General features: G+C 47.3%; 1 protein-coding gene across 1 annotated transcript; it reads left to right on the top strand.

The window, feature by feature from the left end:
- Positions 1–272: 272 nt before the first annotated feature.
- LOC128728762 (transcriptional regulator ovo) lies at positions 273–14102 on the top strand. The gene is made up of 7 exons (XM_053822407.1): positions 273–422; positions 544–744; positions 827–1426; positions 1528–1692; positions 5876–5971; positions 6515–6644; positions 12709–14102. Exons 1-7 carry the CDS (start codon positions 297–299, stop codon positions 14100–14102), a joined length of 2712 nt encoding a protein of 903 aa, XP_053678382.1. The 5' UTR covers positions 273–296.
- The last annotated feature ends 1504 nt before the right edge of the window (positions 14103–15606 follow it).

Below are 15606 nucleotides of genomic sequence, written 5' to 3'. Positions count from 1 at the left end.
GGCCAGGCGCGCGTTGGTTGTCACATTTGCAAGTGCGTCGCAACGCTCAACAACGGCTTCTTTTCGCGTTTTCCGGGCCCAAAAATGGGCACTTTATTGGCGAGGGAAAGCGCCCAAAACCCACCCGCACGTGACGCGGCGGTTGAGGTGTCCGCGGGAAATTCGAGAAGGAGCGAAGGAAGCGAAAGCGAAGAAGCGTCCTCTGTGCTGTGGGCGATGCAATAATGAGCTGTTTTTGTTTGCTCTCTCTTTTTCCAACGCCTCACGTCCGCAGGAACAGCACCGACACCGGCATCATGGACCAGCAATATTGTCTGCGCTGGAACAATCATCAGTCTAATTTAACCACTGTGCTCACCACGCTGCTGCAAGATGAGAAACTGTGCGACGTCACGCTGGCCTGCGACAAGGGCATCGTCAAAGTAAATCCCCTTTCATTCTACTGCTTATTTGGAGGAGGGTTGTTCATGACCCTCGTCTTGATCTCATCGCTCGAACTTTGTATTACTAATCGACCATCCGTGGTTTCTTCCATTCACTCAGGCACACCAAGCCATCCTGTCCGCCTGCAGTCCCTACTTCGAGCAGATCTTCGTCGAGAACAAGCACCCACATCCTATCATCTACCTGCGCGATGTGGAGGTGCACGAGATGCGCGCCCTCCTCGACTTCATGTACCAGGGTGAGGTGAACGTGGGCCAGCACAACTTGCAGAACTTCCTCAAGACTGCCGAAAGTCTCAAGGTACGTAGGCTCGCACCAAATTTCCGCGAGATGGCGCCACTCAAACTCCCTGTTCGACTGGTGTCGCTGTCTACTCCTACAGGTACGAGGACTGACCGAGAGTAGTGCCGATCGGTACTCGGCTGATGCGGACAAACTCCGCTCGGAGCGGATCCGGGACTCCCGGGACGATCGGGACTCCCTAACGCTGCCGAACGCGTCCAGCAACAACAACAACACGATCAGCAGTAACAACAACTCCCTGCACCATGGACCGCTACGTGACAAGGAGCTCAACGAGCACGATCAGCTCGAACGCCTCCAGCATCAGCAGCAACAGCAGCAACAGCAACAACAGCAACAACAACAGCAGCAGCAGCAGCAGCAGCAACACCAGCAGCAACAACACCAGCAGCAACAGCAGCCGCCGCATCAACAGCAACACCAGCAACCGCCGTATCAGACGCACCATCACCACCATCAGCACACGGCACCAGTACCGGTGCAGCAACCCTCGCGGAGTGCAAGCATCGATCTGATGCAGTCTGCCCTCGTAGACGAGCGCGACTACCTGCCTGCAGAGGATCGCGAGATCAGCACGGTAGAGAATAAGAAGAAGCGTAAAATGTCCACCACCTGTGATAACTCTTCGCCCTCGACACCGTCCTTGATGAATGAACGGCAAGGAGGTTACGAGTCACAGGTAAGCCCTCTAGACATCTGGAAGTTGGGTTCTTCCGGACCATCGGCGAGCTTTCGCAGTCTGCTCACTCGCACTGTTCTGAACGTATCCTCTGCCCGCAGGCATCGTCACACAGCAGTTTCAAGCAGAGCCCGAAGCCGGACGACGAATTCAAGGTGAGCTCGCCAGCACCGGTACATCCGCTGGCTGGTCATCCGCTGAGTGGTATCAAGCAAGAGCTGCCCGAGCTGCCGGTGCGCCATTCGCTGTCCTCCGACTTGATGCAGGTAGGTCCGACCCGCACGAGATTCGCTCCCCTTAGCTCTCATAAACCACCATGCGCCCTCAGTCTCAGTTCTGCGCCATCGGTAGGAAAAGTCGGGAAAAGTTGGCGCCTACCGCCCCGGGGTTCGGGTTTTTTTTTGTTTTGCTTCCATCCGTGGGTTTTCGCGTGTGTGTTGGTGTCGCAGCTACCGACCTTGGGTGTGGTCGATATCCCTCGCCGCGTATCCTATCTATCACTCAATCGTGACCGTCATCCCTTATTCGCAATTCGATTCCACTGACGAAGTTTTCTCGCTAGTGTGGTCCTTAATCGTCGACAAACTGGCCCATTTGGTTTCTATCCGAAATCGGGTAGGTTCAGAAAGGGTCTTTTGGACGTCTGAAAGGGTCTTTCTGGAATGGTGCGAGATCCTTACGATATAAGGGTTGCCAAAAATTTAATCTCAAGCTGGAGAGCGTATCCTTGCGTCCGTGTTTGGCGTTTATAAGGGCTTTCAAAGGGCGCCTGATCACCCCCGATCATACTTCTCCTTCTTCTCCTTTCCCTCTTCTGTCACCTTCATTCGACCTTGCAATTAATTTGGTGCTAATGATTTTTGTTGCTGTACAAAATGGCGTAATTTGATCATCTGCCGGATAATTCGCAATGTATTCAAACAACAACAAAAAAATGAAATAAAAAATAAAACCATTGTACACTAAATTTAAGACCATCCCAACACCTACTCTCCCTTACCCCTGCCCCTCGAACACTTTCTGCGAGGCGTGGGGGATAGAGCGAGAGTCCTGTGCATAGAAGGGACAGGTTCTGGTGAGATGAAAAGGGCCAAAAAGGGGTCTGGGAGACGGAAAGAGAGAAAGAGAGAAACTGTTGGCCAAAAAGTGCCCCCTCTCCACCACCACCACCACCACCACCACCACCAGCGCCACCGCTCCTCCTCACATACCTCTATCACGTCCACGACCAATCCTGCGGTTCCTTCACTACTCCTTCACCCACACCCCGAATGCCTATCGTCCCCCACCCCCCCTCCCTCCCCCCGCGCACATCGCCAAATCAGAAAGAGACATGCACTGACTCCTCCTTCCCTTCCTATTGTATTGACAGAAAAATGTTTGGGGAGACGAATCGAAAGCACAACCGTCTGCATCGATCATGTCAGCTTCACCGTCATCATCGGCTTCACCGGCGACGTCGGCGGCGGCCGCGGCGGCGGTGGTGGCGGCGGCGGCGGCGGCTGCGGTGGCGGCCGCGACGGGGGCGGCCACGTCCTCCGTCGTACCGCCGCTCCACCCCACCAGCAGCTCCTCTTCCGCGCCTTGCTCCCTCTCCCTCGCCTCCGCCTGTGCCCTACTCCCGTCCCTCTCGCTCTCCACCGTCCCGCGCACCGTCTCCTCCGCCCTCACCCTCACTTCCTTTTCCTCTTCCTCCTCCTCCTCCTCCTCCTTGGCTTCCTCGTCGCTGGGCACCGCCATCACCTGCACCCCCGCGAGTGGCCGCACCGGGGAGGGCGGAAGTGGAGGTGCGGCCGGGGGTCATCGCCCCCCGGTGGGGGCGCAGTCGCGGTACCAGCCGCCCCGGCGCTCCCTGGCCCCCTCGAACGCCCTGCAGCTCGAGCCGCCGGTGAAGCGAAGCGCTCTCTCAGCCGCACCGGCAACCATTGGAGGCGGAGGTGGAGGAGGAGGAGGCATAGGTGGAGGAGATGGTGATGCCGCGAATGCTGCTGCGGTGTCGGCGGCCGCCGCCACCGCCGTGGCAGCCGCCGCCCTCGCATCCATCGCCGACTGGCCAGGGAGCAAGTCCTGTTTGCAACGCTATCTGCTGGCACATAAGGCTCACCTGCTTGGTAGTGGTAGTGGAGGTGTTAGCGGTAGTGGAATCGGTGGCGGTGGTTCCGGCGGTTCCGATGGTGGTGTGGGCGGGAGCCGGCCAGCGGTCTCACCCCGCTCTACGCTGTTAGCCGCCGTGGAAGCGCTCCACAGTACGGCCTGTGGCGGTGCCATTGACGCCGAAGAGGACGTGCAGGCGGATGCGATCCTGGAGGCGGCTCTGGCCGCCTCAGTTGGCGGTGGTGTAGGTGGTGGAAGTGGTGTGGGTGGTGGTGCTACCGGTCCCAAACCACTCACCGGTTTGGGCATCTCGCCGTTCCGGCAGGCGGCTGGTGGACACGGTTCCGGCTCCGGTTCCAGTTCCGGTTCCGGTTCCGGTTCCGGTTTCGGTTCCGCCGCCAGCTCCAAGGCGCAGCATTCCGGTGCGACGGCGACGGCGGTGGGGGCTGGTGGTGGCACGGGCGGTGGCCCAGTGACGTCACGCAAAGGCGGCCGTTTTCGGTTGAACTGGCTCGACCAGTTCGAGTGGCTCAAGTACGACGAGGAAAAGAACTATATGTTCTGCACGTACTGTCGCCGGTGGAGCGGCGACATACCGGACATTAGGACGTCATTCGCCGAGGGCAACTCCAACTTCCGGCTCGAGATCGTGAACCACCACGACAAGTGCAAGGCGCACCGGCTATGCAGCGAACGGGAAGCGGCCGAAGCTCGCCGGAACCGGCCTCCGGCCGCCATTGGCATCGGACCGCATCAGTCTAAGGCTGGTGGCGACGACGCCTGTGATAGTGCTGAGCTGTCGAACTCTGCCCAGACACCCTGACACCCTGACCGCCGTCGACACCACCACCGACGCCAACGTCACCACGTGGCCGCGGTGTCAAACTCTCACACGTGGCAGCTGCACGTGGGTGCCATCTTGCTAGTTCTGTAGGTGTAGCGTTATGTAAGGAATTCCCGACAAGCGGCCATATTCGCCGAGTGGCCATATGCAAGGACGAAAGCGAGGGCAGCTTTTACACATACATATACATACGCATAGAGATAGGGCCGAGTTTATTCTACTTGCGCGCGGAATCGCTCGACGTTAGGTAACACTAGGGTAGCAGGCTGCGTTGTCGCATGATGTGTGCACACACACACACGTACACACACACACACACTTACACAAACACACACACACACCCGTGGTCAGACCGGCGTGTGAGCCGTTCCAGGCAAACAAACGTGCAAGAATAAACAAGATTTTTTACCGAAACCCCCGAGTGCGAGTGTTCCGTTTCCTACGCGAGCCAGATGAGATGAGGGTTTGCTTGGCGCGTGCAGACCCGAGATCCCCTATTTGTCACCCTATGCACATCGATACGTGGATGCCGATGCTGGTGGCAATCACTCCCGGTGCGGATTAGGGGCGTAATTTCATTCCACCTCACCGTCGTCAGGTCAGACACCGTCCGGTCTCGTGTGTCCGGTGGCTTGGGTCTGCGAGACTAATCTATGCTAATGCAATTGTAAGTAAAAAATTAGATTGTCCACGAGCCTGGCAGGCATCTAAGTGGGAGGGATGGAACCGCGGATAAGGTGCCCACCATACCACCAGCCCTTTTCTCCTACGGAACGTGCTGCAAACGCCAAGGAAGCTGGTGTGTTGTGAGGGCGCGCATATGTCCGGTGTCTGGACGTTGTCCTTCGCTGGAACGGGTTCCTGCAGCCGTAGCTCATTATGAATGCATAATCTAATCCCTTTTGCTGGAACCAATCACATTTTCCGTGAGGCTTTGAGCACGGTGGGGTGCCCGATTGCACGTGCCGGTTTGGTGGGTCGCGCACAGCGAGGAAATTCTGCCAAGTTCTCCGTTTTGCAGGACTCGAGCTGGACGTCTGGTTTAGTCGGTTTCGGTTCCGACAAACGGTGCTCGTTCCCGCTGCGGATCAGCAGTCCGTTCAACGTCTATCTGGGAAGTCTTGCGGGACACGCGGACGCCCAGGGAGTGCAAGGGAGTCTTGACCCATCACACGGTGTAGGGCTACGAGCCTCCAAAATCTTTCACTGGAACCTCCCGTTGTATAGCTGAACATTGCATAACGTTCTGGGCTGCAACTGTAGACTTCTCCCATCCTCCCAAGTGAACCTTCAAAAACCCACATGTGGGACGTCAATGGACGACGGCCGTCTCGGGACTTGGTCTCAGAATTTCATCCATGACAACCGCCGGCGCGTGTGACCTTACACGTTCATCTACACAAAAGGACTCTACCGGAATGTTTTTTTTTCTTTTTCTTTCTCTTTCTCTCTCTTTCTCTCTTTCTCTTTCTGCCACTCCACAACCCACTTCCGCGACCGTCCGCTTCCAGCCCCTCAAGATGTCACTCTATGCCGATGAGATGTCGGCAAGTATCGGACTCGAGCCGCACGCGCACGTCAACCATCTGCGTTACAAATCGAAACATGTAACTAGCACCTTTCCACGGCTCTAGCTCATTCAATCCGTTGCTTGTGTGCCGCATATCCTTCCTTCCCGTCATGACTCATCATCCGTAGTACTCGTAGTTCCCTTCCTGTAGCGTTGCTTACACGTTTTGCGTGGTGTTGCCTTTCTATGCCTAGCTCAGTTACGCCTGGTGGAACAAAGAAACACACACACACAAACACACTTCACAAACCCCCAGCAAAGACCGTTTACATTTCGTGCCTGCCTTGTGACCGCCATATGACCTTCCAGAAGCTGTCTCTGTGGAGAAGTTTGGTTGGTTAAGGGAGAAAAAATGCATAGTACGTCTGGATGGGAGCAGTAGTACATCACCGCCTTCGCTCATTTTGATCCTAGACCGTGGTGCAAGACATATCGCGACGTTTTTGTTTTTATATCCTTTCGATAACACCTCTTCTCCCATCTCACACTAGCCTTTCATCTCAGCAGGTGTCTCGATACCGTTGCCTTCAGGCTAATTTGTTTCTTTTCTCTTTTTTCATCTATTCCAACTCCTCTGAAGCCGATACCGATCAATCTGAACGCGGATGACATGAACAACATCCTGGCGCCTGGTAACATGGGGTCGCTAGGTGATGGCGGCGATAGTGATGCCCACCTGTCGCATCCGGATCATCCTGACAATATTGATGGTGAGCGAACCAACATATTTCTAATTCTTGTTTTTTATTGAATCTGCTACTCCTCTGTCTGTAATCTCCCCTCTTAGAGAATCCTTTCTTTGAAACAAATTTATATATATATATATATATATATATATATATATATATATATATATATATATATATATATATATATATATATATATATATATATATATAGTTTTATAACCCAAAGATTAATATTTTTCCTAATTTTGTTCCTTTTGGAGACTGTTTGTAGAACCATTGTGAATCATTACACAGTTAGTTTTGGTATCGTTTTCGGCTCAAACGCTTCGATGTTTTTTCTATTACTTCTGTTATGTTTCCCTTTGTTTCTCCCGTTACTATTGCCTCTTAAAAAGAAGGAAAAAACGAAGAAAAAGCCAAATACATACATACATACACACACATACTCATCTCTCAATCTAGCTGCTCACTTCCATCATTGTTGCTAGTACCTGCAATAATATAGTTACCTATTACAACCGTATTCTTAATCGCCATTAGCCTTATTTTACCTTCTCTACACGTACTGTTTTCTTATACTACCACCATATTTACGATAGTATCTATTCGATTTTACCACTACCTTTACCATTTTTACTGTTCATAGCTTTTTATTATTATATTAGCATATTAACTACATTTGCTACTAGCATTCGCTATCTTTTTCTATTTCTATCTCGCTCACTTTACTTAAGTAATACACTCACCTTTGCATATATAGATATACATTTATATATGGCTTTAATTATATATTTTTATAAATATATACATGTACGTTTATATTTCTATCGACATCCGTTATTTGTAATGTAAGACTTGTTTTATGATTTGTATTATTATTATCTCTCACTTTCATTTTATTTCTCTTTCTCTCTCTTTCTCTCTCTTTTACTCTTTAACTGCTATAAACGCTTGCGCTCAGTTGTAGAAGTTATTGGTGTATGTTTGTAAATTAGGATTATTCCTATTTGTTACCGTACTTTTTGCCAACTGTTCGGTTTCATAATCCGGTTTGATTGAGTTTTCGCTGTTTATTGCGTTTTTGGCGTATGATTTGTGCCTCCCCATCCTTCACAACAAGGCGCTCTGTTCGGTTCTGCATTGCATTTTGATTCCATGTGTCCCTCCTGCCAACAGAATTGTTGATATCCTAGTTTTGTTCCTTGAGTTTTTTCTGCTCTTCTTTCCCGCTCTCTCATTGTTAATTAACCTGCAGTTAGATATGTTTGTGTTTTTGTTTTATATTTTGATTCGATTTTCATTCATATTTATACATTCATATATCAAACTTTTAAATTTATTGTTTAATTGTACTAGTTTTGCATTTTTACTATGGGCAAGTTGCACGCCATTCAGGCGATCCAGAACGAGCTCTAGTATCTGTGCCAATTATGTTAGTATTTTTTCTTCGGTTTTCCGCTCTGTCTGCTCATGATTTTATGTATTTCGTATTTCGGTACCGTTTGCGATGAACTGTGTTGGAAAGCGTGTCAGTTTTGCGAGCAATTTTCTCGCCCAAACCGCGTGTAATAAGGCAGTTACGTGACATTACTGTAGCATTTAGCTAGTAGCTTCCTTCCTTTTCTCTTTATCTCCTTATATGTTCTGTTGTGTTGGATTTTCTTATTTTATCTCTTTTTTTCATTTTTATTTCTCCTTTCTCTCTTTCTCTTTCATTCACTTTTGCTCTATATCTTATGAAAATTCCATTTCCCATTTTCTTTCTCTTCATCGTTCACCCCTTATTATCTTTTATCTTGTTCTATTTCTTTTTCTCTTTTTCCTGGCAATCTTCTTCTACTACTACTACTTCTATTAGTACTTCTTCTTCTTCTACTTCCTTAAATTATATTTGAGTTCAGCGATCGTTTCAGTACCAAAGCAAAGCAAACGTAACGATTATGTCGTCGGCATACCGTGCAGTTTAGAGTTGTTGTTGATCGAAGTGATGTACCATGTACTCGCAAGGACTCGTACTGTATAGATATTGTTATATATATCTACATATATATTTATATATTTACGTATATGAAAATATATAAAATAAATATATAATAATATATGAAAATGTGCATTCGTTCAAGAGTGTATAGCGAATGCATTACACCGTCAATGTTTCTATTTTGCTACGAGTAAGTATCTTTTGGTATACTTTGTTTCTTCTTTCGTTACACATTCCCATCCAAGTATACGCGTACGTATTGAATCTACTATATTATCTATGTACATTTCTGATCCTTGTGCTAGAACGTGGGCAGCACATTTAGGATTCTTCCAACGGAACATTTCCTATGGATAGTTCATAACATTGTGTGTAAGCGTTAAGATACTGAGTTTCTTGGTTAGAAACTCAGCTTCCCGGACTACAGATATTTCAAGGCGAGTTTGATTCTGGCTGATCTTGTGAACACGTATCACACACCCGGTTTATATCGATACTGATGTATTATATTCCTGGGTTTCTGGAGCACTAGCCTGAGTTGTTGAATTATGACGTAGTATTTGTCTGGCAAAAGAGCGCGCAGGAGGAGCAGAGAATAATTGGGAGAGAGCAAGAGAAAGTGTTGTTAATATAATATTTGGATAATATAATAAATGGATTTCTTTATGCATGTCATGCTGAGAAAAACGTCTTGGTGATTATGTGCATGATTTGTCATGATGATTCCCTGCATTGATAGTTTCAAAAATTTGTGTTCTACGATATTGTATTAGTACACATTGTAGAATGATGGATCCATGCTCCAGACTGATTTTTTTTGGAATCAAACCATTTACTGAATGTGCCGCTAGTTTGTGCAGGTGTATGTTTATTGGTCATCAATATCTTCTCTTTTTCGCACTTTAAATCACTTTGCCTATATTACCATGTATATTTTGCATTTTAATTGCCTATATTGCTATATTTAAAAAGAATCTTCTGGTTTTTAAACATATGGCATGTATTAGTATCAATTAAGCTGAAAAGTAATTGATATGCAACCGTTCTTAGTTTAAATAATCTTTGAGGAGAGATTATCGTTGTCATTAGGTAATGGGAAGAGTGGTCAGCCTAAAGCGTCTTTGATTAAAGAAATTTAGTTTCGTGGGAAAAATTATGCGATATTTACTCATAAATTGTATTTTTGCAATATCGGAGGTTCTTAACTTTTTCTATGATGATGCCATACAGCAGACGTGGCGAAAAGGAATAGATTTTAACCCATTTCTGATGTTGATATTCCCCCTGTATTCGTTAAGTGATAATCGAAGGAATTCGAACCAATATATTATGGCAACGTCAGTCAACTACTACACGAAATCGTTAACCAATCGAAAGATGGGACCTGTGAACTTTCGGTAATTTATTCGCTTAATAAGTGTCGCCTAACTAATGCCTGGTTAATCTGATAAAATTGTCATGAATAGGTCGGACGCATCATCGTTTGCAAGAGGTTGAAAAAATGATAGTCGAACGATTTCCAGCGAAAACGCGATTTGTTAAAAATACAAAATACTGCTTCAACAGTTACGGAATGGTAGCACATAATTGACATGCGTGAAATATGATAAACTGCGGTACGGAAATATAAATCTGAGGAAAAGTAATGAGCTAACGAATGAGAAAACATTCAATAAACGCTACGGTTGATGCTTACGGGCACACAGGGACGCAAGGAACAAAATCTAACAGCGAACGTATAATGAACTTATCACACAATGTCACACATTGTCAAAGTACGCGTGTGGGAAAAGGAGAGCCTAACTATTCTATTCTCAAACTTGATTAAGTTTCGGTTTCGATGTTTTCCTTCTAGAGTACGTACAGAGAGTACGAACTTTATAGTTTGTCATTTTCCTCGTGGTGCCTTCGTTTTTAATCTTCAAGTGTCGTTTATTTCGTCCATAGTATGTTTATGTTATTTTCTTCTGTTGTTTGTTTCAGTTTTGGTCCTCTTCTGTTAGGTTCCATAGAGCTTCGATTCCACTTCTTTGTTCTTAGCGATTGTTACCATATTTCATTCGATTGTTATACTTCTTTGGTTTTCGTCCTTACCGATGCCTAAAGTAACCAATGTGCCAAAAATAGTCTAGTTCAGTACGTTGAATGTTCATTGCCATTATTACCTGTTTGACAGCCTCTTTTTTCGTTCTTTACTGACATTAGTCGCTGTGCTCGATATGCCGATCGTGTGCCGATCAAACGTGCGTGGTAGAGAATTTTTTGTTTCATCCATTCGTCTCTTCTTTTACTTCTAGAATAGCAGTAAAACTCATCACCATGATTTAAACACTCAAAATTCCTACCTCTCCTTCTAAATAGACCATTCCCGTTCAAGTAATGTGTACCATAGCTGTATTTTAATGCTAGTCTCAACTGTGTCATTTAAAAGTCGCTTGATGCGGTGCCGGATACGTTTATGGTTTTATTCGATTGTTTATCTGTCGTTCGCCCTCTCAGTTAGCATCGTTTATTGTCTCATTATTTTTGTCTCCATTTATGACTTGTTATCCAAATAACGCTTTCTGTTATCGAAGAAATGCAGGGCTATCAAATACATTTCACGTTGTGTGCAACGAAAATTCAGTTGTTTGATGTTTTAAATAATTTTTATTTTGTTTACTTGTTAAAAAATGCTAGCAGGCGTTAACTTTATCCTGTGTTTGAGCCTAACTGCATATATTATTTTGTTGGTTTTGATTGCCGCCAAACCATTTTTTATTGTAAAGTCAATTGATTTCCCATTCACCATTACTCCCTCCACGTCCTTTGTTTTTTTCTCCACCACCACCACAATTTGTAAGTTTTATTTTTCGAAACACTTCTCCTCCCAACAAAATCATGCTGACTCGAGCCATTTAGTTCTAGTGTAAACCGTTTACTAAGTAAAAACTACCTTAGCGCAGTTTATATAAGAATTAGTCCTAAGTATACGCATAACTCTAGCGATTAGTTTAGTCATTTCGTTTTCGTTCGTTTCTAGGTTCCATTTCCGTTATGGAATAATTCCGTTTCCTCTGTTTGATTTCGTTTTTTTGATGACTGAATTTAGTTGTTTCTTTATGTTTCCAGTACATTGCCACCTTATGATTGTGACATGTATTTTAGGTTATAGCGATTATGGTTTGAACGTTTCTGAGTGTTAGCGGCATTTGCATTCTTTTCATTCCTAGAAGAACAAAAGTAATCGCAAATAATTTCAGCCAAAACAAATCCCCCCTTAGAACATAAATAATTTTATATACAAAAACAAACAAAATTAGAAAGCATAACCTGCCTCCCGCTGATCCGTGAAACAAAAAAAAACAAAACAAAAAAAGAGCAACTAAAACATATAAATATCAGTAACAGATATTAGCATAAATCACATATATCTATATATATATATATATACATATCTCACATGCTAAATATTAGTCATGCATTGAATATGTCCTTCTAAATTCACATCAATCACTATTTATATTACGTTTTTATTGGTTTTGTACAAAAAATACCTTAAACCTATATAATATCCCTTCCCAGCCTCCTCATATAGTTGATGTTTATAGCAGAAGCAAAAATAAAATTCTTAAAAAAACACACGTATACAGAAACAGTATGCATATTCAAAATGCACGGAGCAAGAACAAAACGATGCTGCAAATACGGAACCAAAAGATGCACTATATCCCTCCCAACGCAAACGGTAATATTCCTCTTCCTTGCTTGCTAGTGGCTCTCATGCAACCCTGTGCGTTCCTGGATGCGCGCGAGGCCATGTTCAAGATCCTCTAAGGATTGAGCTTGTCATGGCCGAGTCTCCTCGTAAAAAGAGGCGCACAGTTGGTGTGCCTGGGCGCCTCATTACTCCTAAGCACCGTTCGCCGTCCCAATATGCATCCAAATGACTGTAGCGCTCCCATATCTCCAACCTTGGTTTCGATTTGCCGTACCGTTCCGGTTTCGTGTGCGTGTGTTCGTGTGCCCCGTGTCATTTGTTGGCGCTTTTGCTGCTGGAAGGCAAGGCGTGTGGTGAAGGGGCGCACTCGTGACGCCGTTCTTGTGTGCCTGTGTGCTTTGCAGGTGACCGTATGTTGCGCCTTGCGATGGCGTCACGCCACCACCATCATCGCGCCGGTTTGCGCCATCATGATCTCGCTACAGGAGTGGTGGTGAATGCCGTTTTGGCCGCGGGAGGCTGCGTTAATGGGAGCCGTGTGGCTGGCACAGGAGGAGGAACAGGTAGTAGTGACGGTGGCGAGTACGAGGGTGCAGGAAGAGCGGGCAGCGGCGTAGGAGGAGCGCTCGATGGGCGCTCGGTAGGGTCAGGATTAGGTAGTAGGGCAGAGAAGCTGCTGGGCCGGAGTGGTCGTGGTGAGGCACAGGATTGCACAGGAACAGGTGGCACCGGAGCAGGCCTAGGAACAGGCGGTGCAGGTGCAGTAGCAGGTCTAGGATGCGAAGGTACCATGCTGGGCTTTGGTGCCGTTCCACTGCCTCTGGGTGGGGCCCTTGTCGAGTCGCTTGTTGAGCATCATCGCCTGGCGGCTAGCCTGAGCGGAGGATCGGGCACCGGAGTCGGAGCGGGAGGAATTGCAGGAGTAGCTGGAGGAGGCGGAGTCGGAGGTGGTGGAGGAGGAGGAGGAGGAGGTGGAGGAAGTATCGCCAATGGGGCGCAGTATGGCGGACACCTGGCGCACCACAGCAACCACCTGCACCATCACCACCACCACCATCACCAGCATCAACAACAGCATCATGGTCACACACCACTCCATTCCCTGCAGCAGCACAACCATCACGCTGCCAGCAGTGCCTTTAACAATGTTGGTGATGGAGGCGGCAGTGGTACACGGCACGGGGTATCAGGTGGAGTCGGTACAGGTGCCACGGATGGGGGTGGCAGCCGTACTGGTAGCAAGACGGCCGGTACGTCCGCGACACCACCAATACCAACGTCGTCGTCCTTGTCGACGTCCTCGTCGTCTTCATCCTCGGCGTCGTCCTCTGCATCAATATGTGCAGGAGGTGGCAGTGGCTCTGTAGGTGCTGGATCCGGTTTCCTGGTTTCAGGTGACACGGATGCTCAGGCTGCTGGCGGTGGAACTGGTGGTGGCGGTGGAACCAATGCAAACAGTGGTGGCGGAAGTGGAGGTGGAGGTGGTGGTGGTGGAGGAGGAGGAGGAGGGGCTCTGCGGGGAGGCGCTAGCTCGAGCACAACGCGCCGCGACCACAACATCGACTACTCGTCACTGTTCATTCAGCTGACCGGCACCTTCCCGACTCTGTACAGCTGCGTCAGCTGCCACAAAACCGTCTCAAACCGCTGGCACCACGCCAACATACACCGGCCACAAAGCCACGAGTGTCCGGTGTGCGGACAGAAGTTCACCCGGCGCGACAACATGAAGGCACACTGCAAGGTGAAGCACCCTGAGCTGAGGGATCGCTTCTACAACCACATCGTACACATGTGATTAAGCGCCGCCAGAAACAAACAGCGGCTCAAATATAAGAAGAACCTCTTCGTGTAGAGCGCGGTGAAGTTTAGACATCCTCCAAGACCTTCCCGTTCCTCTCTTCCCGATTGCCAATCAACCACCATTCGGAAGATGATGGTACGTGTATGTGCGAGGGCAGAATTGACGCAGGATCGTGCAGGCTCTAAATGTCACCCAGGCTGCGAGCTAGGTTAGGGTTGGATGGGGAAGACATGAGAGAAAGGATCTTCCCAGTAGTGCTTTGTGATGAGGACGAACATTGCGGAAAAAGTTGGGAAGCCTGAAATGGATAGGTCGCATTTTGCATGACCGCTGCCGTCCTGGCAAAGTCGACAGTCAACACTTATATGCATGTATATCTGTGTAGATCCTGGTTGCCCTAGATGATATACATGTAGGCTATATATCGCTGCGTTGGAGCCAATCCTCTAGATGGCTGCACTAGTGACGATGGATATGTATGTGTCCATCAACTTTGTGTTGACTTCAAGTGCTGCAGACTTGATATTTGTACATATATGTAGCGTATGACAGTACTTGAATGTACCATACGGCAATGTGCTGCGAAGATACATGTATACCAACTACAGCCTGCTTTATGCATGCGATGCATTTTATGTCTCATTCCATATCCCTGATAGAATCGTTGCTTTCAGCTCCAGTTTTTGTGGAGATCTGCAAAGGTTCTTTTTACAGTGGATGTCATGATTTCATTCTCCTGCTTACGAATATGTCGAAGTTCGTAGAGAAACCAGAGATCTTTGCATGGCGATTTGCATAGAGCTTCTTATTCTGCAGGCATGGACTTTTGGGTGTGAGTTAAAATACTACCCACTATCGTGCATAGTTGCGGGATGTTGTTGTCCTGTTGGTGAGTCCTGTTGTCTTCACTCATATTCTCCCTTCTTTATCTCTTTCTCTATCGCTCCTCAATTCATGCTTCCCAGCCCTTCGTCGCGATCAGTTTGTTTGTCCTAAGTGTCGTCCTACCTTTATGTACTCCACGTACACTAACTATCGGCAACAAACAATACAAAAATGCTATGATATCTTCAATTGGTTTAGCGTATGACTCCATGACCTAGACTCGTTCGGCCGCTGGCTCTAGTTTCCGTGCTCAGCTGGCGGCGCCCAGTATCTTTAGTGCGTTCTTCTTTTTCGTAGCCGAGTTGCGTTCTTGTTGCGTTCTCATTGCGCGTCTCCTCTCTCACTCTTTCTCTCTCTTTCTCTCGCTATCTTTCTCTCGCTCTTCGTTGCGGTGTGCTCTCTGGTTCGTTAATAATTAAAACAAAAAAGTATATATAATATAGCAATTAATAACAAAAGAGGAGCCAGATAGTAACATGTGCTCAGGCGACTAGTGCTTCGCGAAATTAGGAGTAGGGTTGACAATTTTTTAGAGATGAGCCAGTATCGTACAGGAAACACAAATATTAATACAGCCAATTACATGAATGCAAGTGTATACACATTTAGACAC

Source organism: Anopheles nili, chromosome X (assembly GCF_943737925.1).
Source record: "Anopheles nili chromosome X, idAnoNiliSN_F5_01, whole genome shotgun sequence".
In the NCBI taxonomy this organism is placed as follows: Eukaryota; Metazoa; Arthropoda; class Insecta; order Diptera; family Culicidae; genus Anopheles; species Anopheles nili.
Note: the sequence above shows the minus strand (reverse complement) of the source record. Positions and strands in the feature narration are given on the sequence as shown.